The sequence below is a fragment of the Athene noctua genome, chromosome 18, assembly GCF_965140245.1.
Source record: "Athene noctua chromosome 18, bAthNoc1.hap1.1, whole genome shotgun sequence".
In the NCBI taxonomy this organism is placed as follows: Eukaryota; Metazoa; Chordata; class Aves; order Strigiformes; family Strigidae; genus Athene; species Athene noctua.
In genome coordinates this window covers 14,655,788-14,681,874 of record NC_134054.1, presented here as the reverse complement: position 1 = coordinate 14,681,874, position 26,087 = coordinate 14,655,788, and the positions used below count along the sequence as shown (strand labels likewise).

The 26,087-nt window shown below is 46.9% G+C and overlaps 2 protein-coding genes across 6 annotated transcripts; one reads left to right on the top strand and one right to left on the bottom strand.

Annotated features, from left to right (window-relative positions):
* Window positions 1-239: 239 nt before the first annotated feature.
* GPS1 (G protein pathway suppressor 1) lies at window positions 240-17,574 on the bottom strand. Of its 5 annotated transcripts, none has more exons than XM_074922140.1 (14): window positions 17,412-17,574; window positions 14,838-14,930; window positions 12,854-13,045; window positions 11,595-11,773; window positions 11,278-11,413; window positions 11,044-11,121; window positions 10,593-10,653; window positions 10,128-10,213; window positions 9,635-9,729; window positions 8,400-8,505; window positions 7,965-8,045; window positions 7,699-7,836; window positions 7,327-7,461; window positions 240-6,581 (listed from the first exon to the last, which is right to left on the bottom strand). In XM_074922140.1, the coding sequence occupies exons 1-14, from the start codon at window positions 17,442-17,444 to the stop codon at window positions 6,507-6,509; spliced, it is 1,488 nt and encodes a 495-aa protein (XP_074778241.1). In that variant the 5' UTR covers window positions 17,445-17,574; the 3' UTR covers window positions 240-6,506. The 5 variants fall into 5 exon arrangements, with proteins under 5 accessions (XP_074778241.1, XP_074778242.1, XP_074778245.1 ...); XM_074922141.1 differs by having other exon boundaries at window positions 11,595-11,759; window positions 12,864-13,045; XM_074922144.1 differs by lacking the exon at window positions 7,327-7,461.
* Window positions 17,575-17,719: 145 nt separating this feature from the next.
* RFNG (RFNG O-fucosylpeptide 3-beta-N-acetylglucosaminyltransferase) lies at window positions 17,720-25,710 on the top strand. The gene is made up of 8 exons (XM_074922147.1): window positions 17,720-18,252; window positions 19,006-19,054; window positions 19,566-19,668; window positions 19,890-20,043; window positions 21,061-21,149; window positions 21,240-21,405; window positions 22,780-22,865; window positions 23,094-25,710. The coding sequence occupies exons 1-8, from the start codon at window positions 17,818-17,820 to the stop codon at window positions 23,158-23,160; spliced, it is 1,149 nt and encodes a 382-aa protein (XP_074778248.1). The 5' UTR covers window positions 17,720-17,817; the 3' UTR covers window positions 23,161-25,710.
* Window positions 25,711-26,087: the final 377 nt, after the last annotated feature.

Sequence of the window (26,087 nt, the reverse complement as noted above, 5' to 3'; positions counted from 1 at the left end):
ACAGGACACCCAGCACCCAGAAGACTAGGTCTGCATAAAGCACTGGCACAGTGTCTTCTCAGTGCAGAGGAGCCCTTGCCTTGGAAAAGAAAGTTTACTGAACAGTAATAAACCAAAAATCAAAAGTGCATCCAAGGTCAGAAAGCAAATGTAACACCATGCACTTCTGAAAACAGGGAAGACCCATCCCCGTCCCACCCCCCAGTCAAAAGAGGTGCTCAAGACATTTTTTTTTTTGTTTTAATGACAGAAACACAGCACTTTCAGGAATCAGGAGATAACAGCATGCCCTGATTATTTTTAAACCATTTTTAACATGATTTTTTGACTTCTCAAAAACCATTCCATGCGTTGTGTGTGTGTGTTCATGCAGGCATGTGTACACACACCCCCCTCAAGCCCTGGCAACATCAGTTTATATTTCCTGACCTGCATTACAAACTATGTTATAGTTTACAGTCACAAGTTCATACATGGACGGGAACAGTATCCTGGAAAAGCACCCAAAACTACCAGCAACTTATTCAATCCACGGAGAAATGTTCTCATTGGAAGCACAAGCAGCAAGTTAACACATCACCAAGCAGAGCACTGTCTGCAGTGTCTGCCTCAGCAGAGGCCTTGGCCCACCCCCATGCCACTCACCCTTGTGCCCACTTCTCAACTGTGTTCCCATTTTCCAGGCTGTTCTGCAGACACTTCCCCTACCCCACGATCACACACATCTTCAGGCTCTTTGGAGACTTGTCAGAATCCAGCTTTTATCCAGCTGCTCCCACTCACTCACACCAAGTCCTCTAGAGGGACTGTGAGAGGTAAGAACATCATATCCATTCGGAGGCTGAACTTAAATCCTGCCTAACATTTAGCTGTGGCTTTCTACAGATTTTAACAATAAAAGTAGTTCAAATTCCTACTGAGTCTTCCCATTTCACTTGCTTGTTACTTGAATAAAATATTTTCCATGATGTTCTGGGAATAGCATCTTCCAACCTTAATCAGCTTGTTAACCAAGTCTTTCAGCTGCTTTCATCATTTCTGACTACCCTTGTATTCAAATCAAGTTCAGACACTAAGCTGGTAGGTGTTACTCCAGCTAGCCTTGTGAACTGGAACTAGCACAGAAACCAAGGGGGTGGGAAAGGGTGTGGCATTTACCAAAGAGCCCAGTGATCAGTGTGGGAGAGCCAAGTTTAAAAGTGCTTCTCTGCCTTACTTAAAGACAGGAGTTTGAAACCTCATCTCCCACTCCTGTGGAAATCATCCGCTTCTTCCCTCACACAGGCACACACTTTAAAGCTGTCAAACACTCAGAGTTCCCTGGTCTGTTTGAAATGCCCCTCTTCTAATAAAAAGCCAAACGTTCATTATCATGGCATTTCAAATAGCTTACCTGACCCCGTTTTACAGTTTCCCAAAAACATCAGAAAGCTCAGTCATTCTGCTTACTGTGCCAGAGCAGATCTACAAAGTCAGAAAAGGCATCTGCATGAGAAACACCCACTGTCAGAGCACAGCAGCAGACTGGTGCTACGTGAGAGACAGGGACGGTGGGATTTTAGCACATCTCTCACAGGTACAGTCTCACCACAGAGTTACTTACCGGCGTGAAGAACGGACAAAGCTGGGTTTAGGCTCCCGAATTCAGGAAGGGCCTTATACTTGAGAATCCCAACCGGACACATTTCTATACAGAATTAGTATTTAAGGCATGTTTGTCCCCACTCCCTCTTCCACAGCTTTCCTTGATCAGCCGTGCAGACAGACAGACAGGTGCAGCCGCCCTCGTCCCAGCAGAGCTCCTCACCCACCAAATCCCTCTGCACATCTAACTGCAAATCACCACACCAATGGAAAAGAAAATTGCAACCTGAACTTCCAACAGACATTCGAGAAGATGTTAACCTTGCAATTAATAAGGTAAAGGTGACCAGCGTATCAATTTCTTAACAAACAATGCTTGTGAATTAGGAGGCACTATTACAACACGAGTGAAGCCGAGCCATTCATGCTGGGCACACCTGCACCTACACTAACTAGGGATTACTTTCAGGCTAGGCAATATACTAATTATCCTGTTTATATCTAATCAAAAAATTGCAGCCTTGCCAGCTCAGCAAGGTAATGTCCTGTTTTGTTTCTGTTTCACAGGCCCTCAAGAAGGTATATACTACTTAATTTTAATGGAAGTAGGGGGAGGAAAAGACAGTGTTCTGCATGTAGAATGATGGTGAAAATGATCCCCAGTCTTTGGGTGTGAGGAAGATTGGATTCTTGGATCTAAATCCATTTTCAGAGGCACACAAGAAGAAGTAGTCATAGTTCACCCAACCACAAAAAAAAAAGCCAACTGCCTTTAGCTGGCAAACAGCTTATGAGATGAGATATCAGAGAATTAAAAAAAAAAAAAAAAAAAAAGACAAAAAGAATTACATTGCAACAAAGACTGAATACCCTGATCTCATTATGTATTTACAGGGTACAAGCTTTATGTACACATAGACTTCACAGTCACATAAACTACAGGCACACCGAGCACAACAGTCAAAGCTACAGCTGCAGAAGCATTAGAGAACTGAACGGTGGAACCTGTGGGATCAAAGACAACAAGATTACCAGCCTGGTCTGCTGTGAAAGAGAGATTTACAAGCCTTGCCACTTGAATTCTGGTTTGAATTAGACCATCTCTTGCTAATGCTGCTACCCTTCAGTCTGCAGCTTTTCATACTTTTAATAAGTCTACTGAAGCCTAAGCTTGAATGATTCCTTTGCTGCCAAGACGCTGCCTTACCTGCATTAGGAATTCACCAAACTTCTAACTTCTGGATCTCATACGTTTCTCTCAGAGGTTGACATACACTATTAGCCAGTTTCTGTTCCCTATCTAATTAATTTAGCCTGATGATCTAAAGCTAGGTTGTGCTCCCAGACCCGATGAAACCTTGAATGGAATTCACAGATCCATAGGAAGGCAGAAGCCAAAGTAATACCCGTTGAAGTACAAAGCACATTTGCAAAGCCGAGAGTAACTCACCCCCTATTTCCTAACAGCATCAGAGATAAGCGGAACTCGGTTCCATGCCAGTTTGGTGTTTTTCACCCTACTGCAAATTCACAGCTGCTGGACTACTGAAATGCTGATCTGTATTAGTCTCAGTTCTCACAAGGGGGTGGCACAAGAGAATACTAAGAGCACTGTCCTGTGGAGCACACTGCTCCCCCACTGTCATCTGCTTCATGTAACGAAGAAAATGGCCTAAGAACCTTGAATAGCCAAATTAAGTTAGCTGAGACTTTACTCTTAAAAAAAAAACCAACAATGCTTGACCAGCACTTTCTACCCATGCACGATGGGTCTTTGTCAGAAGCACTTCTGCTATTATTAACACTTTCCTCATTTGTTTTTCTGAAAGTTTATATTACGTTGCACGTATCAGAAATAATACCTTATTATTAATGTCTGCTGACATTTCACTTAAGTTAGGAAGTGATGCTAAGACTGTTACGGCAGAGTTGCAGAAACCAACGTCCAGACCACATGCACAGCACAGGGCACAGGCCGAGCTCTGCCCCTCTCCCTCATCCACTGAAGCCTTTCTGACAGCAGCAGCCACGGCACAACGTCCCCCTCTCGGAGACCTCCCTCTGCAAATCCCAGCAACACAACCACTGTGCTGGACAAGTTCTGGCCAGATAATTACCAATCATCTCCAACTACTCTAACACAAATCTCATAATGGCAGTTTCTACATTACCACTAAAATTAGTTGTGCTAATTGAAACTGCCTTTGTCAAAAGAACCCAGTTCTTTCCAACTGTTTTTCCTTTATTCTAGCTAGGTCAGACAAAGAAAGCAGGATTTACACTGCATGAAGACACCATCACTTATGGCTTAACACTGGCATCTCCTTCCTCCTCAACAAAATGGTGCTGCACAATTTCATGAAATCCACTTAAATAAGTTCCTCTGAACATACCAACATGCTACAGATCCTATAAAACTTCATCCACTGAATTACCTTCATGGTCACAGAGAATCAGTGGAAATTCATTCTATGTGACTCACTATTTTCCCATTTATTACTTGGGAAATTACTTAGAAATTTAAGGTAAGGATAATCTTTCATTGGGGGAAGCTGCTTACAAGTTATACAGAACTATATCCATGCTGTGTTGTATTTCCTGATTTTTGGACCAGCAGGAGTTAGGACTGAAGCAGACGTTGAACAATGTCTAGCAGAAATATCCCTGGACAGCCCTGACTCACATCTGCAAGATCCTAAAGCAACGGCGGCTTCTTTCACAGGCTAAAGGAAAGGGTTAGATGCCAGTAATTGTATACAAAAGCATACACTGTGCTTGAACTGCCAATGAACTAAAACAGAGAAATGCTCTCTGTCCAGAAGAGGCTGTAAGCATTGTTGTCCGGAGAGAAGGAACTGATCCCTCTGCCCCAGTGACGGAACCGCCTCGGGCCACAGCAAGAGCTCGGAACTGCTGTTGCCACCTCGTGGGCTCCACGTTGAGTGCCAAAGGCCACGCGGTTCGCACGCCTCCCGAGCGGGCGCGTGGGGTGTCTGGAGGGGCAGAGGCTCTCACCCAGCCTACAAGGGGCTCCCCCAGCAGAAGGCTCCAGGAGGGAACAGCAGTAACCCGATCAGGCCAAGACAGTGGAAGCTGTGCGTAAGCGAAGAGCCAGCTGGTCTGATGCACTTAACTGGGTTGCAAAATCACCTTCTCAAGATCTTTTCCTTCGAAATCGTATCAGTGGCCCATTTTAGGAAGAAAGCAAGAATGTTTAAGTAGTATTATAGGACCGAATGGCTTTCCTTCAGCATGAGCAGAAGGCATGAAAATTACATTCCCAGCATTTCTACAAGGATGTGCAGGCATTTACCTGAGCACTCAACTAGCCTGTCTCACTAAACTGGCCATTGGTGATGCCTGACTCACAAGTTTGTCATTAACTAGCTCTCTCTTTCTCCCCCTCAAAAATGGGAGAACTTTTCCATGCCAAATGGAAGACATTTAACAAAAGACCTCACAGAAACTATTGCTCCCATTTTCAGCACCTAAGTCATAAAAAGCACGAAAGCCAGGGGGAGAGAGCACTGTTGCAATTCAGCAGCCGTGCAAACGCAGTCCAGGAATCTTGCGGTTCGAGCATTCCCTCAAATTACACTTTCTTCACAGTTCATCCAAGCTACATCTCCAACCAGATCAGAAAGCAAAATACAACGGCCTACGAAACACCATCAAGCTTAGCAAAAAATCAACAGCTTGAGATCAAGATTCCTAAACCCCATCTTTAACACAAAACTCCAAATACTCAGAAGCTTTTTAATCCTGCTGTTTAATGCACTAGATATAACATTAAAAAAAAAAAAAAAAAAAAAAAAAGCATGAACACATTAACAGTAACATCTGCAGTCAGTTGCCAGACCAGTCAGGGCTGGATCAAAATTCTGAGCTTGCCTCATGAATTAGATGAACGCAAGGCAGCAGTGACTTCAGAAAATTCAGTGCACATCTCCTTTCATTATCACAGAACACGCACAGACCTGGGCTGCCACCTTTCTTCCCTTTATAAAAGGAAAAGCAGAATAAATGCACACAGAGAGCAGGCACCTAGGTTGGCTGCTTTCAGCTCTTCCACAGGACTCGAGTGGTATTTTATGGCATTTACCCGTGCTGCCAGAAGCAACTGTTGCACATGTTGGGAACCATCACACACTGTGGCAGCTAAGACTGGACAAGCAGCAATATTTGGATGAAGTAGAGATTCACTGCTATGGTAACACTGGACCCCAAAGCCAGGTCATGCACAACTGGGAAACACACTGGGAAATAGGTCTTTGAAAACAGAGGCCAGAGAGAAAGAACCTGGATCCAGGTAAACATAACACCCTAAAATAAAGGCCTGTGACTGAACGCATGGAAGCAGTGCCATGTTTTCTGGTGTAGGTGAAAAATCATTAAGAGCTTCTCAAAGGACATCTTCTCTCCCACCAGAATTCTAGCTCCATAATTAAGAGCAATGCACCTGTGAGATCTGCAATAAACAGAAAGCTTAACATTGCTCAGAAGCAAGGCAATACTTTCAGGCCAGCAAAATTCATCTTAGATCATACCTGTCCATTCAACTTAACACTAACTATTTTTGCAGCTTTGAAACAAGAAAACTAATAGCAGCTGAAAAACTCTCAAATCGGCGTCTGTATAATAACCTGACAGCTCTTTATGGAGTGGTGGAAGCAGGAGAGTGGAGGAAGATGTTCTACCAAAACTGAAATAATGACCCACTGCAGGGATGCTGTTTTTAGAAAGAATTTCTTTTCAAGGAGAATTGAAGTCATTGGAATATTCATCCACCATCAGCCCTGACCCTCTCAATCCAAGCAAGAAGTGAGGGAGACAGGGATAGTTTGTGAAGCTCAGCAGTTAGTGGGTGAGACACTGGGTACAGTCCTGGAGGGACGATTTCTTTTGGTAGTGCACGAAGTTTTTCACATGTTGGTGCTCATCCTGGACTGGCTGTTAGCTGGAGTAAGCTCCCCTTGGCTACCTTCTCTCGGAGGAGACTGCAACAAGACCAGAACACATCCTAGTTAGTGATGTGTAAATATCCTGCAGAGCGCTTCCTGAGAGACCAAATGAAGCACCGGTGAAGCACAGCAGGGTAGGAGCAGCAGGAGAGCACACCCCCAACTCATAAATAACGATGGCTTTGCAAAAGCTTTGTGTTTACAACTCCTATAGTTGCAGTTCACAGGAACTGTTCCTAAAAAAGGCAAGCCAGAACTTTTAAGCCACTCTTATTTACTACGTACAAGGTGCTGTTGGCCCCAGAAGCTGAATCCTATCTGGCATTTAGTTATCACAGAGATTAATACACTAGAGAATTTCACATGTTCTGAGCAGATGGCCTATCCTCCCTAAGGGCATCCTTTTGGAACTGCATCCTAGAAGGAATACTCAAAGCAAGTCATGCATTTTTTACTTCCTCTACTAAAAAAATTACTTCAAACAAACTTTGTTTTGATGAGATAAAAGATATGTGCACAAAGAATTAGTTGGAATGAATGAGTTAGAATCCACCCAAGCACATAAACTTCAAAGGAAATGTCCTTTGTGTTGTACAAGCAGGTCAACGTGTTGGCTAGAAACGCTTGCTCCTTACGTATTTAGTATTGTAAGAATCTGTCCAGTCATGAGCACAATAAATTCATCCCCCTCCAGAATCTTCAATTCACCAACTTTTATAGTTTCAGTTAAAAATAAAATTCAAATCTTAACACTAAAAGTCCACCTTTCACAGGCCCTCACCTTGACATGTATCTGGTTGCGCAGGACTGCAGCTCGCAGGATCATCGCTTTGGCACGGCGCTGAAACTCTTTGCCCATTAGTAAAGACTTCTCAAAAGTTGTGCTGCGCTGATCTACATCTCGAGCATAAAGAATCTGTAAGCAATAGAGAGAACTGCACACCGGAGCTGTGACAGGGTTCCCCAGCAGAAAGCCCTTTCTGGGTAAGGGAGCAAAGCTAAGGGATCACGGCGTTCAAGCTTAATCACAGATCCAGCCCCAGCGAAAACTCCCGTCGCAACAGGTGAACACAGCTGCAGTGTCCCAGGAACGCAGAGTTTCTACTCTTAGTACAGCTGTTCAGGCTACAGTCTGTGGTTCAGATGCACTCACCTTACTGTGAGAGTCTATTCTGGCATTGATTAGCCCCTCCAGGATCAGCTGAGTAAGTTCATCCTCCAGAGCAGCCACCGTGGTATTAAAAGCAGTAGCCATCTTGCGCATATCTGCCGACACATAGGGGCTGAAGTACTGGGAAGAAGAAAACATTCAGTTGCCAAGTGTACTCCCCCGCCCTCTGAAAAACCACGGGCAAAGCAATTACAAAGAGATGGCCTATGTGACTGCTCATCCACCTCTCGGATTACAGGAACAATTACCTGGATAAGGGCACGATTTCGAATCTGAGTATAGAGTGTCCTGACGTGAGGTGCAAGGTACATATCCAGCAGCAGGTTGTCCTGTGCAAAAACAACACATCAGAAGCTGAGAAGCAGCCTGGAAAAATATATTATTCCTATGTTCTGAAACATATACGTATATATACTTAAACACTGAGGATATTACACTCCAGCAATACAATGCCATAAAACTAGAATCCATAAAAGAACTAGCAATACATTTTTTAAAGTTTCTTTTCACCTTCTGCTGATAAACTACTCCCAGTTTCCATTCACCACATCAGGAGACAGAAGACACAGAGGAGCTGAACACTCTTAGTAGCCACTTTTAACAGTTACTGCTTCTCACAAAAGGCTAGATGAAGGGAAAGGGAACTTCTAGGGTCTGTTCTGCACTGCTTCCCTGCAACTCACCTTCATTTCATCCAGCATCTTCAGGCATGAAGCATATTTAGATTCATAAAACTTGAAGATGATGTCACGAACCTGTGGCTCCAGCTCCAGAAACAATTTGAAGGAGCTACAGATAAAGATGGCCATGATCAGACACCGGGACCCGCCAGTTTGATTCCCCAACCCCATCACTCCAAGCTGCAAGGTTACAAACTCCCACTATCATCTGAAGATTCCAAGAATTTACTTTCTAACAGACCAGATTGGGTCTGTTAGAAAATGGTCTAAAGGACCATTTTCAGCAGAGCTGGGAACCTGGAACACAAGAGAGATGCAGCACAGCATCAGAGCTGTGATGAAAGAAGGCAAGAGACTTTTGACAAACCAAGCAGTCCACACAAAACAAAAAAATGAGTGGGAATAGGTCAAAACCAGGATGTACCCGCAGAAAGCATAGGGCACATCTGTGCATGCACTGTAGCCTGTGCTGGCCAGCTCTGTATTCCCTTTCAAAGCACAGCCTGCACTAAGTCCAGCATGCCATGGGTTGGTTGAGCACACAGCTGTCTCAGGAAAACAGCCTGCGGTCAGCGTGGGGGATCTTCGGGATGCACACGCTTTCTCAGCAGTCTCCCAATTCTCCATCACAGATTCCTAAACCTTGGGATCTCACCCCATGAATCAGCCAATAAAAAAGTCAGGGTAACAACCCTTTTTCTGCATCAACTTCAAATTAGTGCTTCCATACACTTAGCTGCCAGGAATTCAGTATCACCATAGCTGAATCTATGACAAACAAACACCCGTTTTCTCCCAAAGGCTGTAATTGTCTTGACATTGTATGTGTCAGAAATTACTCTGCAAGATGTATAAACAACTAAATTGTAATAATACAATTAACATACACCAGAACAAGTGGTAATGTGAAGGCAAATGATCTCACAGCTGCCTTCTGTGGGGCTCTATCCCTCTGATTTAATATCTGATATGGACTGCTGATGGAGGTAGAAGATTGGGCTACGTACATGTTGGATCAGACCTGGGTTGGAAACTTCTGTTATACCACTAAAATTTCAGCTGTGATTAACCACTGCATTGTAGGCAGTGGAACATCAACGCCAAAGCCAAACTACGGCTCAGTGATTCTTTCTCTTCTGTATGAGCAAGCTATTCCTCCTGCCAGAATTCACTCTCAGCCAAAGCCCCGTGTCCCAGCAGAGGTCCAGCACACAGAGACTCCTCAGGGCATCACTCACCTGCTGGAGATCACATTTCGCTGCAGTTCCTGGCGGTCAAAGGTAGCAAGGGCACAGAGACCACCATAGACAGCCACGTTGCTAGGAGACAACAACTAGAGAGAGAGAGAAAGCTTCACTGACTACTAAAGTGGCAGAAGGTTGGAATTACCCCAGAACCACACAGCATGCTCTCAGGCGTTCACCCAGAGCCCAGGGAGTGACTGTCCACTGCTAAGGAGCAGAAACCACTCCCAACAGCCAGTCTTTTGACTGAGCTACACAAGTACACAAATCTCACAGGCAACTTCTACGTGATCTAGAGTAGATCATTTAGAGGACTCAAGAACAGACTTTTTCTAAAAAAAAAAACCACCACACACGTGGTTCACAGCACCACCAAACTATATAGAAGTGATGTGAGAATACCTACAATATCTGAATTTTACAACCTAAGACTTAGAAGAATTATATCCCCTCCAAGACCTGCACACAGCTCCCTCCTGGTCCTCACCTCAGGGAAATCACAGTGATCAAATGATGCCAACAAGAAGCACTTTGCGGCCTGTTTGTACTTCCGAGCAGCTAGTTCAGCCAAGCCTAGGAACCAGAGAAAGTTAGTCCTTTGTTTATGATGGCATACAAATTAGGAGAAATCGCAAAATCTGAGGAGCAGACAGGCCCCCACATGGTTGCTAGTGCCTTCACTATCAAAGTGAAATGAGAGTCCTGGGCAGTAGCATTGCCTCACGCTGGCACCCTCTCTGAAGAAACTTGGGTGAAAGAAATGGCAAAAACAAGTCAGCAGTTCCATCTCATCAGCTTTATTAAATTTTGCATTTCTGGTGAGAAAATACAAAGTCTGCCAAATCTGAGAGAAAAAAATAAGCCAAGCACACACTGTTGCCAAGGAGCCCTAGGGTCAGCTAACAGGCAGAAAGATGGGCAGACAGTGCGGGAAGCTGAAGGATTCACTCACCTGCTGCACATTTCAGTTTGGTGAGAATTGCTTGTGTCTGGCTGTCTCTTTCTCCTCTTTGCTAAAGGATAAAAAAAGCAGTAGTGAGCGAGCAGTACGAAACCCATTATGATGACAGCTGTCCTTGGGACATTTCACCCTAATAGTTAGCTCGCGAATATCAACAGCAAGATAACTTCCTCTTATTTCTCTTGGGAAATAGGGCAAGAATTGAGGATGGGAAGTCTCTCTGCTTTTACCATGAGTTCCACTTTTCTACACATGTATCATGGGAGAAAAACAACAATGAATCTCAAAAGGAACAGCACAGCAGCCAAGGAGGCTGGATTTGGGGAAGAAGGGGGTCTTATAGGGAGCAAGCCGTAAATGGGAAAAGGAAGAAATCGTTTTACAAATTTTGGAGACAGAAAACAAAGGGAAAACCCATGCAAGTTAAAAAGCAGGACCTTACTTCTGCAATTTCTGGTGTAGACTCAGCCTTGCTTACATAGCTCAGAACATGAGACCAATTCTGGAGGTAGACACTGACCTGTAGAGAGCCAGAGACAGGCACGGATATATGGTGTTACCTAGACGAGCAGTATCACTGCAGACACCAGTGGTGTAACCAGAGCAAAGTACAGGTGGCCGTTACAGCAGGTATCAGAAACACCAGGTACCATTTCCTGCAAACCCTCCTTCCTACCTTGATGACATTGAGACACATGTTGATAACATGCTTAGCACTGGTGCAGTAATCACGGGCTCGCGAGTAACACTTGAGAGCGTTGCTGAGGTCCCCACAGTCAAGGTAATGATCACCTAAGTCATCATGGCCTCTCCTGGAGCACAGGAATTAAAATACCAATGAACTGTGTGCTCGGAAAGAGACACAGTCAGCTTGTTCCAAACAAGTAACTCAACACACTGACCTAAGGCACTGAATGCAGGTGACATCCTGTGTTAGGTGCCTGGAGGAGCAAAATGCTCTTCCTTGCTCCAGCAGAGCCTTCTGCATCTCACCTGATACTCTCCTTGATGGAGTTCCCTTTGTAATTTTTCAGATCTGTGTCGAGTTTCTCCAGTTTGAGAAGAGCTTTTTTGCGTGTAGCTTCAACCCAAGCTGTGTCAAGAGGAGGGGGTTCAATTCCACTATCAGGGACAGCATCAGGTGTATTCTGCAGTTCTCTGAAAGGAAAGCGCTTGGATGAGGCTGTTATGCTGCAAACTTTTCAAAACAGAGGTCTGCTAAATACCTGGCACTGTTACCCTAACAAACAGAACAAAGAAAAAACAAGGATGGTGGGGAAAAAAGAGAAAGACTGCTAAGATTCCCAGTGAAAACAGTAACATCACAGATGTTTACAAATTCTTCTCAAAATTATCCTAAAGATCTTTGGCAGGTATTTTATTAACAAGCAAGTCATTGCTAATTTTAAAGAAACAACCCGCTCTATAAATCAATTGAAAGTAAGTTAGTAGCAGTACTGCAATGAATTATTACCCTCTACAGAAGTACTCAGAGTCACTGAATTCAGTCAAACACCCCTGCGTGGGACACAGGGTGCACATGTTCTCTCCCCAGCTGTACTGCAACGGCCTGGGAGCAAAGCCACACCGTACAGGTACTATCCGACTTATTTTTACATCCAGCTCAGATCAACAAATCTACTTGCCCTGAACTCACTTTCCAGTATTTTAAACCCTCCAAGTTTTTTTGGCTTTTTGTTTGCAGGTTTTTTTGCCAACAGTCCTTTTCACACAGGAGGAAGCAATGAACCTACGGTCACACATACAGGGCAAAGACTGCCAGGGCAAACCAGACAGGAAATCAACCCGTGCACAGAGCAACAAAAATAACACACAGAGGGGAAGCCTGGACGGGTAAGTGAAGTGTCACAGGGTACCCTTAGCAGCAAACGTGTTAGGCAGGGAAAAAAAAACCAACATCCAAACCAAGGCTAACAGTTAGATAAGGTTTTAATTTATGAACACATGAGCATCTAGAAGAGGCTTCACCTCCACAATCTACCTAAGGAAAGATAACTGTGTTCATTAATATTTGAAGCAGTTGCAAGGACTAAACTCTCCTCAGTATCCACCTGTAGCCTTTCAAAATACCAAGACTTCAGACTGAGATAATGTCTTCTGTGTCTAAACTTTTAAAAAACCATGAGACCTTAGGCCTAGACAGACACATTCTAAGGGCAAAGACAATCTGCATAAGGAACACGCTGCAGCGTATCGGTCTTAGTCAAAAGAGCCCCCCAGGTTCCCATCACCTCGTAGTACCTGGTAGCCTCAGACAACTTTCTGTGGATTTCTTCGTACACGTCAACATTGAAAGTTCTCTGGACAAATGACAGCGCCATCTTGAGAGCTTCCACCCGCAGCTGTGGGCAGTGATCAGCAATGAACTGCAGGCGCTCAATTCGCATCAGACCGCTGTAGCTGGACGCGTACTGCTCCAAATCCTGCAAACAAAGCCCGGGCTTGGAAGGCGAAGAGGGCAGCACTGGATCAGGCCTGTACACTGGGACTGGCACAGGCTCTCCTGCAGTCCTGAGCCCTTCACGGAGGGCAACGTGACTCAGACAAAGAAAAAACAAGGTAAGATTATTCCATTTCTGCTTTCTTCAAAAGTTATTAATTTCCTCAGCAATATGCAGTACGTTACAGTTTGCCTTTTTTACGTCAACTGAGATGCTATCTGTTAAGGCCAATCAGCTCACCCACTTTAATCACTGGTTGTATCACCTGCTAATAATTTTGTCAAGACTCCATCATTTCAGCTGAAGTTTTCTAAACCAGACAACCATTCCAGATATAGTTTTTCCCTGAAAAATAGTTTCCATGTGATAGTTTGCATTCTTTCGCTCATACTGATTTCTTCAAACATCTCCTCTGAGAACAAACGGGTCTCTTACTCTTGAGGAAGGATCTGAAGTTTAAATTCCGAACACTTAACAGATCTTAAGGCTTGGGGTGGAGTGGGGGAGAAGAGGAACACAAAATGTCTAGTAAAGGTATGATATGGCATTGCAGGGAGATTTCCTGGAGGCATAAGTAGACATGCAGACAAGCACAGCAGAATGTTCCGGGCAAAGTCAAGCATTCAGGCAGCAGGAAACACCAGATTCGGGTTGCCTGTCCACATTCAAAATGCGTCCTGTCCCACTCACTCACCTCTGTGTCTACATTAAGACACCACTATAGATGCCACAGTAGCATCTTCTAACATGATTCTTGCCTGATTCAGTGCAAGGATATCCTTGCTGAAATCCTGGAAACTCCTGAAATCACTGAGTAATCTCACCTTATTCCTCAGCATTTTGCATGTCAAAGGGGAATTATGGTCCTTCACATCAGTTACGGTGAAAAGAAAATTGCCAATTTCTGTGGAACACTTAGATGCAGTTATACAATAACAAAATAACAAAGACATAAAGGTCACAACATGATCGCTTCTTCACTCTAGCTTCAGAACAGAACTGAACTGAAATCAAACAAGGTATCAGCTCATATGCTGAAAAAAACAAAAGCAACAAAAACCCCCAAGACAACCAACCAAACAAAAAAAGAGAGCTGTGCAATAAACAGTGAATAACCATCTGACAACAGCTATAAGGTACGGGGACAAGAGGAACAAATTAAACCTTCCTAACTGAATGCTTTACTTTGCAATTTTAATGTCGCTTTAACTTTTTCCAATTAACATTTTTGTTCTCTTCTGCAACACCCATCTCTCACTGTTACTGAGCTGATACATAAAAAATTGGCCAGAATCTCAAACCGTTAACTAAAAATTGAAGAAACTAAAAATAAGCAAATACAGCCTGTATAACTCCAGAGCTCTGTGTTTTAGCCAGTCTCTAGAGGATCAAACAATGGAAGAATTCTATCCTAATTACATACGTAAAGCACCTGAGCCTCAGTCCTCAACAAACAAGCCTCAAAATGAAGGAATGATGTCTCCGTAAATAATCAGAGATGGACGAAACTATTTCAGAAGGGAAACCGTCAAACAGGCAGCAAGTCACAAACAGGAATTCCTTCTTGATCTGCGAAGGTGGAGCAGAGGTCGGTACGTGACACGGAGCTACAGAAGAGCTCACTGCTATTCTCACCCCACCTTGCTTTGAACAAAATCTCTTAATCTCTAAATAACAATTTGACAAGGAGTAAAATGAGAGAGTTCTTCAAAAACCTTAAAGGCAGAGGCCATGCCCAAGCACTGTAACCCACTGGCCCTCAACCAGCACGTACCAGAGTGGGGTTCTCCACCACGTAGTTGATATCAGGTGCATTTTGCTGGTCTTCTTGTGGATCTACGTCAATCTGCATCGGCTCTACTGCACCCTAGAAGAGCAAAATGAGGTCAGAAGTAGCTTATTTCATTTGAGCAGGAAACAACTATGTGAATCGATCTATTAAGGACTTGCTTAAATACGCATTAAATTTCAAAAATGAAAAAACACTCCTCAGTATTTAGACATGTTTAGGATTTTTCTCGAGCAACACCACTACTCTACATGATGTTTTGTCTAACACAAACAGCACTAAGGCTCAGCATTCACAGAGAGTGTTTTATTTTGTCTGGTAAATCATCAAACAAGAAAGTGAAGGGGGTCAGTAAGTCTGATTCTAGAAAGTATCTCAGGCATGCATGCTCAATTCCAAATGACATTCCATTTCTCTTCCTTGAGCTAGAGCAGGCATTGACACTCAGCTCAAAAACCTCCAAAACTCAAAAAGTACCCAAAAAACTCACCAGGACCTTTCAAAGGTGCTTTAATGCTTAAAAGTAATGCGGGGGGGGACGGGACACACACACGACAGGACACGGGACAGGACAGGACATGACAACTGTTACATACTACTAACTATACATACTACATAATACTTTTTAAAGTATTAAAAAATGTAAAGAACAGAATGCAGAATGGCAATGCCATAGTTTCTAACAAATACTGAGGAAAAAATTATCTGCACTGCAAAAATTTCCCATCAGTTGAACTATTCTACTGTAGTTATCTGAGTCCAACTGTTTAGGTAGATTTTCTTTTTCAGGAACAACAGAATTTTATCCTCCCAGTATATCCTGCACTGGTTTGAACCACACAAGGAACACACCACTACAATCACCTCAGTACAACTGCATCAATGCAATGCCTGTGCGTGTTCCCATTTAAAACCAATTTACTATGCAGTCCCACAAGTAAAACTGGCATGCTATCACAAAAATCAAGCTGAATATCTTCTTATAAAATGCCGAACACATGCAGATGTTACCATAAGCAACACCTGATTTGGGGTAAATTGCATGAGGGGACCTTAGAAAGAACAAAAATGCCAACCACCTTGCCCCCCCCCCCTCTGCAATTAATTCCATGTTTTTATTGATTTTTCTATCTGCAAAGAAATCAAAGAAGGGGAGGAGGTTGGGTTGTGTTGGTGTTTTTCGTGAGGAATAAGGTAGATCTGCCTTTCTTCATTCTAAAAATTGATGTATCTTGTATTCACCCACAGCCTGTTTATTCTTTCGCGGACTCATACATACCAAATATGCACATATCTCAACCCTGACATGAAATCTCCCAAAATCTGAAGTAAAAGCAAGTAAAGCATATAAAAGTCTGTTTCCTAGTTTGTTAGTCTCCGCATGAAGGAGAGCGAGGGAGGGTGCAAAGGACTCTTGATTGCCCAGATCACCTCTCAGGAAAAACGTGCATAAAGCCCCTGAAGTAGCCATATATGGAGACCATTACCTTCTCTGTTTTTATCTACCTTATCTTTTTTCTTGTATCATAAACACTAAGTGTCAGGGTTGCTTTTTTTAGGCTGTGTTAGTCTACCATACCAAAAACCCGAGATGGACTCTGTCAAAATCAGCATTACAGGAACGACGAGTAACTCCAGCTGGTGGAGCAGAACGACCTGTGTCCTGCTATGCTGGCAGGCAGCGCTCTGCGCTGCTCTTAACTCCCAGACAAGGAAAAGCACAAGTGGGCTGGAAGTCCCACTGCGAGACACAGACTCAAACGTTCTGAAGCAAACTCTATTTTGGAAGGAAGACGCAAGGCTTAATTAAGAACTACTCACAAAGCAAATAAAATATCGCGCTCTCCCCAAGATTTCCTGAGCCCAGAAGTGCGCCCTGCTGGAAGGTACCTCCTAAGGCCTCCTACAAGCTGAGAAGCAGAGACTCGGGCTGGAGCGTCTCGCTCTACTCGGGAGAGGCCTGACCCGCTGCTGGAGCGGGCAGGGCAAGGAGCTGTCACTGACTGGCTGAGCCGGATGCTGAACTATCCCTCACCCTGCCCCAACCCTCCGCACGCTCGCGCCCTGACAGAACACTCGCTGGCTGCTGAAGGGCGGAACAACTAACCCGCAAAGGGATCCCCTGCGCGGTCACTGAGCGGCCAGGCTCGCTACACCGACCCGCTCCGGGCTCCTGCGGCGTCCCCAGCACCGCAGACGCTCGGCTCCTCTCCCTCCGCCACCTCGCCGCACCCCCTCTGCTGCCCGAGCCCTACCTACGGCGCGGACAACGCGAAAATCGAGCAAGGGGCCCGCTGCGGCTGCCGGAGGACGCTCGGCGGGGCGCTGCCCCTCGCCAACGGCGGCGGAAGCGACACGGGCGGGCTCGGCGGAAGGGCGAGCAAGGGCCCGGGACGGCCGGGAGCGGCTCCGGAGGGGAAGGCCGCGCCGCGCCACCCGGGGGCGGCGGCCGGGCAGGGCCGCGCCGGGCCGCGCCGGCGGACACCGCGCGGGAGGGACGCCGAACGCGGCCGCGCGGCCCCCGGCGGGGCGACGCTCCCAGGGGCGGCTGCCCCGTACCTGCAAGTTAAAGACCTGGACGGGCAGCGGCATCGTTCCCCGCGCGGCCGCCACTTCCGGCCGACCCCCCCGCCGCGCCCGCCAGCGCTTCCGCTTCCGGGTCGCGCGGCGCCGCCAGGCCGCATCCGACAGGTGAAGCCCTTAAAGGGGCCGCGGCCCGTCTCGCCTCTCCCGCCGGCGCACGGGGGGCGGCGCGGGGCTCTCGTCACCCGCGGGGCCTGGCCGCGCTCGCCGGGCCCGGGGCGGCCTCCCCTCGCCCCCCGCCGCGGCCTGGGGCGCCTGGGCGCTGCCTCTCCGCCGGCCGCGGGGCGTTGGGGCGGGCGGCCCGCCGGGTCCCGCAGCCGCCGCCCGCCCGCGGGGCCATGAGGCGGCGGCGCAGCGCGGCGCGGGCCCGCGGGGCTGCAGCATGAGCGGCTCCTGCCTGGGGCTGCGCAAGGCCTGCTTCCTGCTGTCCCTCAGCGCCGCCGCCCTCCTCCTCCTGCTGCTGCCGCGGGGGCAGCCCCCCGCCGCGCCCCCCCGCCGCCCGCCGCCCGCCGCCGGGCCTAGCGGGCCCCCGCCGCAGCGGGCGGGCCCCGGGGGCAGCGGCGCACCCGGCGGGCGGGCGGGCTCTGCGGGGGAGCCGGGCGGCGGGCCGGGGGCCGGGGCGGGCGGGCGGGGCGGAGGAGGCCTCGCCGGCAGCCCGCAGCCGGCGCGGAAGGGCCGCCCGGGGCCTGCGGCGGGCTCGGCCCGGGAGAGCCTGGAGCTGAAGGACATCTTCATCGCCGTGAAGACCACGAGGAAGTACCACAGGAGCCGGCTGGACTTGCTCCTCCAGACCTGGATCTCGCAGGCGAGGGGGCAGGTGAGGCTGGGCCGGCGCTTTCTCACGGACATTTCTCTCGCGCGCGTTAACATCCTTCCTTGTGAGGCTGAGGAAGGTGCTTTACCGAGACGGCTCGTCTGAGCCCCCCTCCAGAAGCGCCGCGTGTGGATGAAGCTCGTTACTTGCAATCTGGGACTGGTGGCCCTAGCCAAAACGCTTTGACTTGGTGTGACTGTGGAAAACACCCCAGGACAGTGAAGGATCCCTAGTGCTGATGCAGCTGAGCTGGTACCTTGGACTAAGTAGTTCGGCGACTTAGGTTTTTTCCCTAGAACAACGTAGAATTCGTTCATGTGTTTGGGAATGTCAGGCCATTCAAGCATATTAACGCAGTTTTGCCCAGTGTTGGGATGTGTTACCCTCTGGCACTTTCCACCTTGACTTTCCTTCTTTTAACTTGGTCAAACAGCTGTGGGTGACTCTGCACCAGAGAGAGCAGGTAAGTTGCAGAGGGAGGTACCTCCAAAAAAGACAGTCGTTCCTATCTGGAAACTTGGCTGCCTGTACCCTGAGATGAGAGAACTCAAATCTTGGGTGCGTTGCTGAAATGAGACTCTTTGGGTCACAATGGGAAAACTGCCCAAGTAAGGCACGAGCTGAAGTTGTTGGGGTTCTGTCCACCACAAGATAAACTAGCAAGACAAAACATTCAGAATTTTGACTGCGACTGAACAAAGTTTAAATTAGTTTCTGAAATTCTCAAGCCGGACACAGCATTTCTGTCTCCCACAGACGTTTATATTCACGGACTGGGAGGATCGGGAGCTGCGCCTGAAAGCCGGTGAGCTGTGCGGGGGAGGTGCATGCTCTCTGTTACAACTCGGTTTTGGTTCTGTCGTACTTTCCCTCATGTCCTTATTTCATGCTGTACAAGCAATTAGGGAAGTTAAGATAGAGAAAATGGAGAAAACATCTCCTTTCTCAGGAGAATATGCTGTTCCTACCTACCGCCTGGACAAGGTGCCTGGAACTTTCTGAATATGGGGTTCGCCTTTGCACCCACTTCCTTCCTGTCAGTAAAGCTGGACTCTGTCTGATTCAGGGTTATATCGGGTGTTTCCTTTGCCTGGAGCCTCACGGCACTACTTATACACCCTGCGCTCGCACGTTTCCGTGTACTCTGCAGCTCACATGGCATCTGCATAACCCATGAGCCCTGCCGGCCCTGCAGCTTGCTCCATGTGTGCACCGCATGCACTTCAGATGTGCAGTGCCACATGTGCATTTCTTTTGTAGTCTTTTGGACTGCACATGCTTCTCAGACCTGAAAGGGCTGATCTTTATTTTTCTAGGGGATCATATGATCAACACCAACTGTTCTGCTGTCCATACCCGGCAAGCTCTCTGCTGCAAGATGTCTGTGGAATATGATAAATTCCTGGAATCTGGGCAAAAGTAGGTGAAACACGTTGTTCTGATTGACTGACTGTTTCTTCTAGTTCTGTGTTCACAGGAAACTTGAGTAACCTCTGCTCCACTAAGGAATGCAGTGTTAGCTGAAAGATGGTGATGAGCACAGGGAAGGGAGCGCAGCATGAGGCAGTGTTTATGAACAAGCATCGTCTGAAAGGTGGAAGGGATGATGCAGTGACTTTCTTATTTTGTTTTGTTTGAAGATGGTTTTGCCACGTGGATGATGACAACTATGTGAACCCCCGGACTCTCCTGCATCTCCTGTCTGCCTTCTCGCACAGCCAGGACGTCTACGTGGGACGGCCGAGTCTGGACCATCCCATTGAGGCAGCCGACCATGTCCAGAGTGATGGATCAGTAAGCAAACTTGGCAGTTAATCTGACATATGTCCTGGCCTTCTAAGCTTTTCAAACCTTGAGAGTTCATAGGATGCCTCCATAAAAACAAGCCATTTAATCTGCAAACAAGGAGCCTGGCACTGTCTGTTTTCAGAGACAGGGTGCTGGGCTAAACAAACCTTTGATCTGACCTCATATGCAAATACACAGTAGAGTTTCTCTCCTGTGTGGACATCTGTTCCTCCTCCTTTACTTGTATGTTGGTGATCTCCCTCACACTGAGGTGAGTAGGGCCTCCCCACCTCGACTGTTTCTTTCCCTTTAGTGTTTCTAGGGGCAGTGTTCCTTGGTTTATGGCGCTGGAGTTTGGGTTGCTTTGTTTGCTTTGAGAGCAGTATCACGTTGCCATCACCTTGAACCAACCTTGGATGGGTGGCACCGGCTCTCTGGGTGTACAAGGTGTTCCCAGTACTGAGTGGTTTCCAGGTTTCCAAGGAGTGGAAGCAAACAGCCTCAGTCACAGGATACATGTGCTGAAGGACAAATCCCCACTAGGCACTTGTACCGACAGGCCTAAAGATAAATCAGTCCACTTGCCAGAAAGTCAGTTACAAAGCAGCTTGTTAAGGAAGACTCTGCACAACAAAACAGTCTCCTTGGACACGGAGCCAAGGGACTGATGGACCATCTTTGACTTCCTCAGGAACACTGGGGTGGCTCTGACCCTTGGCTAGAACGACCAGGGGACAGATGGAACCGGGTGCGAGTGGGACTGTAGTTTCCCACTTCGTGTGTGCTACCTCAGTTCTGCTAACTTGATGGTTCACCTGCTGTCGGTTCCAGGATAGTTTCATTTGAGAGAACAGCTAACTGGGCTTCCAGCAGCCTAAAGAAATAGGAATTAATCTGTAGTCCTGTTCTGACCCAAGTGCAGTGTGTGGTATCTGACAGAAACTTTAGTTCCCTTTCCTGCCCAGGCACGTGGGAAAAACTGATTATCAGTAACTACTGTGTGTTTTTCTTGTTGCTCTTTAGAAGACAACCGTGAAATTCTGGTTTGCCACAGGTGGAGCAGGGTTCTGTATCAGCAGAGGTCTTGCCCTGAAGATGAGTCCCTGGGCCAGGTAAACCCTGCCTCTGGCTGAGCTCCATCACTGTGTGTTTGGTAGGTTTTAAAGCATATCTCGTCTTGTCTCCTACGCTCTGTCTGGCAGCCTGGGTAACTTCATCAGTACTGCAGAAAGAGTGCGTCTCCCTGACGACTGCACTATTGGCTACATCATTGAAGGGCTGCTGGAGGTGAAGCTGCTGCACAGCCCCCTCTTCCATTCCCATCTGGAAAATCTGCAGAGGCTACAAGGCGAGTCTGTTCTGCAGCAGGTAGGGTTAAGCCTCATGTCCTCTTTTTACAATTGCACCTCAGCCTGATCAGAAAGAATACTCTCCATAGACTTAGCCCTCTTCAGCAAAGAAAGTCTTCTACAGGCTCGCTCAGAGCTGTATCCAGTCAGATTTCTTCATTTAGGTAAAAGCATACTTTCACCCTAGCCAGTTAGGTCATGTAGCTGTCCCCTCCTTTGGGGACGCACTCTGCTACGTTAAGGCTAAATATGATGTTCCTCATCTCCTTCTAATGTCTGACTTTCCATGAGTAACGGTAGCAGCAAGTGTAGAAGGAGGCAATATTTAGTTTTCCTGCCATGTAAGAAAGTATTTCTGTCTTGGCCTGACAAAGTCTGAGTCTTGATGCTGTTCAAAGACTAGTATCACAGCTATAGCCAAGTACCCCTTCAATAACTAAGGCATAGGTATATATAGATTTTTTTTTTTAAATGATCAAACATTTAAATAACAGGTTATTTAAGAATAACTTGCCTGAATCTCAAGAAATTTAATCAACGTTTTGTAGGAAAAATCATATCATCTTTAATTGCTGGGAAACCTTTTTGCTCGTGGGCAGCAGATGGAGCCATAGGGCTACCCAGAAGCTTTGTCTGCCTCCTGCTGTTCGGTACCATGAAAAAAAGCGAGAGTGGTTTTATCCCTACAGACTGCTTGGTTATATTTTCCTGGCAATTGTATTAGGCACAGAAATGTACACTTGGGGCCAAATTCCAGCGTGATGTAATCTCCTTCATGTTAGTGAATTTAACTGAGGGCTGAATCCGGCCTTTTGTTGGTGACCATTGTTGCCCTGAGACTGTCACAGATAGTCCAGGAAATCTACAGTTAGAAAGAAAATATAAGTCATCTTGTACCTGGCACCTGAAAATTTCTTAATACATTATTTGTGTGCAAGAATATAACTGAATAGGAGTTCCAGAGATCTAAGTCTCGTTGCCAGGTCTGTCACGTGGCAGCCCTCTTCATGCCATTTAACAGCCAAATGGTTCTGTTTTCCCTCTGTGCTGAGAGACCGTGGCAGACTTGGGGCAGTGTCGGCTCAGGATGAACGTCGGCTGTGTGGTGGAAGCTCAGGATTAATGCCCTTACAGAGCTCACAGCTGTAACTCCTTTGTCCCTCGGGGCAGTCAGCTCTGTGTTGCCTCTGAGCAGTGGTGTGGCTGATGGCCGTTCAGCGCCAGCCTTGCTTGTGCCAGAACTAACCCGTTTCTCAAATGTCATCCACCGTTTGCAGTCGGGTTAGGCAGCATCCTAGGAGTCTTTCTCCATCTCTCATTAATAATCCTACTACCCCCATTCATTTTTTTCTGCACTAGTGTTACAGTTTCTGAATATTTATTTGCTTTTCAGGTAACCCTAAGTTACGGGGACCCTGAGAACAAACACAACGTTGTGAGTGTGGGAGGAGTGTTTGGCCTTCAGCAAGATCCAACCCGGTGAGTGTCCACTTCCAAAACAAGACCTCCCTGCCCTGTTCGTGTTTATCAACTGTAAGATGATCAAGCCCACTAATGGAGTTATTTCTCATGTCAGCTCTTGTCACTGTGCCAAAGGCAGGCAGACCCAGCCTCTCTGCTCTATTAGGCTGCTGCACATTCAGTGCTAGTACATTCCTTGTAGGGAGAATTCCAATCTAATACTTTCTTCTTTTTTTTTCTTCATAGATTTAAATCTGTCCATTGTCTGCTCTACCCTGACACTATTTGGTGCCCTGCTAAGAAGATGTCATAATTCTTGACCAGTCGTTGACATCCGTGTCTTACCTAGTTTGCATAAGACAGGAATGGTGGTGGACTTTTTTGGTGGCTTTTTTTTAATTCTTATTCTGGGAGACAGCCAGAGGTATCTGCAAAGGAGGTAGACAGACTCTATTTACAAAAGCAAGGAGGTGTGGTTTGTTCAGCTGCAGCCTGAAGAATCCTTGCTCTTTTGTCCCGTGGCTCTTTGTATAATGACTATGGTCATATGTGTACAGGCCACTTAACGCTTTTGTCATATGAATCTGTCCTTGGACACATCCTAGGTGAACCCGTACTTGGAATGACAGCATTCCTACTACTGCTGGGGGCTTCTAGAGCCATCGCCTTGAAGCTGGAGTGCTATAGCAGACTGTAGTCCCCATGGCGACAAGAGAGGGGAAGTTTTCACTTGTCTGTCTTGGGAACAGAATTATTTAAGAGCTTCTGTGGTTTGCTGTATTAAAACTCCAGCTGTGGGCCAGAACAGTGTCTGTTCACAAACACCAGTAATCCTGGAATTGCTAGGGTGATTGTCATGGGAAACCCCTGTGTCCTTAGGGGTAAGCTTACTGGGGACTGGGTAAGAGCTGCTCGCCGCCCGCGTCCTCCCCCGCGGTCCCTGTGTGCCTCCCGTGGAGGCGGTGCCAGCCTTGGCTCTTACCAGCCGAGCTGCAGTGTGCCTGGTGAGGATGGTGCTCGGCCAGGTCCACGGCTGTTTCCTTGACAGTTGATACTGAAGAAATGTTTGCCAGATGAGATGGCGGTCACTTCTGCTTTGCCCACAGCAGCCTGGATGAGCTGGAGCTGGCTGACGGAACGGGCCCTGTTTCTGCAGCTGTGCTGTACCTCTTGCTGTGCCGGGTGGCTGTAATGCCTGAGGAAGGTTGTGATGGTATTGCGTGAGGACCTTTAATTGTACAACTCTGGTTACTCCGCTTCAGCTTCTTCAGATAATCTTTTGATTACCTTAAAGTTTAGATCAGTGTTTCTTTTTACCCTGCTTCTTAATGTTTCAGTAAATAGTTCAGGCAGTCACTGAAAGGAGACTGCGCACTTGCACGAGGGCAGAAGTTCAGTGCTGTAGCAGTATTGCCTGCTGCTGCTTTTTAAATAAAGTAAGCTCTATTTTGAAAATGGAAGAAAGGGGCCTCCAGACTTTTCCGTTAGCCCGATCTCTGGCCATGTGCAATCCCTGCCTGACGTGAAGGACGACATAAAAAATGACTTTGCAAAACCACTGTTTACTCACACAAACTCTTTATAAAATACTTGCTGGTTTAGTGCTACAGTATGAGGCTGAATTAAGGGGAGAATAATAGAATGACATTGTATAACCTGAAACTGTGGTTAATGACTAGAATGAGGACCTAGCAAAAGTTTCAGATTTCTGAACAGCTGTGCTGAGCTGTGCTGTGGACTCCAGCTAGTTCCCTAACTTCCTGCCCTTTGAGAGGTGGCCCAGCACAGGGAAAGGCCTGCAGTGTATTCAGGTGTGAAATGAGCACTTACCTGGGTACGCTGTCCTCTCGGCATGGTTTTAGTTAATTCCACTGAGGAGCAAACAAGCTGACTGCTACTTGCTGCAGCCCTGAAGCTCATTCTTGAGTGTCTCCTTTCCCTCATGTCTGCTGCGGTGACCAGGAGGTGCAGCAGTGAGGGTGCTGCAGGGAGCTGGATCAAAGTCCAGCCCCACAGTGGCTGTTCTGGAACAGGTACCACTGACAGCCTGTTACAGAGAACAGGAGGACTTGCAGAGTTGTAGGTCGTGGTGTGGTCTACCTCTTCACTAGGTCTCCTGCTTGCTAGTACTGAGGTGTCCAGTAGTTTAATGATTTGTCATTAAAAGCTCAGGAGATTCCTGGGATTTATATAAATACTCTAACACTTGTTAGGTTCTTCTTTCAACCTCCTGTAGCAGTAAGCTGTGAAGCTTCCTGAGGTCTCAGTGAGATTTTGTCTTCAAACACTGATTCTGAACTCTTCTGTTGGAGCTCTTATTCCTCTTCCACTGGTAGCAGCCTCTTGTTAAGATACCACAGGCAGTGTGGACTGGGCAGTGATTATGTGGCAAACTGCATTTCAGAAATGACAACACATCATATGGATGGCAGCAAAACTGAGTAGCAGATGTTTCACACTAGTCACCAGTCACCCTAAGCTAGGTGTGCCGAAGGGGCAGCATGCTCTGAGCTGCAGGGTGTTTATTAAACTGAAAAAGGACTACATTCTGCTGCGTGGTGATATAGAACTGTTCAGTCTGTTAAAGCTTTTTTTAAGGTTTCTTGCGTGGACAATACAGTAGCTATGTGGATATATCGGGATGCAGCTTTTTACTCAAACTACTGTCTCATACATAGAAGTGGTTCTACAAAATAAATATTTAAATAATGTCAGAGGCTGGGTCTTGTCATGGTCCTTGACACATCTCTACACCAGAAATGGGCCATAAACCCTGTAATCCAGAAAACTACAGCCTCCTGTCCTGTGATGCCAAATGGCCAAAAAGCAGGTGAGTTAAGAGGACTTGGATGTGCAGAGGAACAAATACAGATGAGAAAAAAATCCTTGCAGATGATGATTAACAGTAAAGTAAAAGAACTGGAATAAGTCAGTTGTTGTAGACTTGTCTCAGTACTTTCCTGTTGTTTCTGCACGTACTAAATGCGCCACAGCAGCTCTTAAAGAGTCTCAGAAAGCACCACGGGCACTGGGTGTGCAGCTGCCCTCGCTGCTGGCCTCGGGCAGGTGCTGCGGGAAAGCCGCGGTCCGCGGGAAGCGGAGCCCGTGTCCCTGCCGCTGCTGGTCCCGGCGGTGACGTGGACCGGGGCTGCCTACAGCCCTCCGCAGCAGCCTCAGGCGGGCGGAGGGGGTGGGTTTTCCACGTCTGGTAACGAGCCCGTTCGTCTGCGGCCTCTCGGT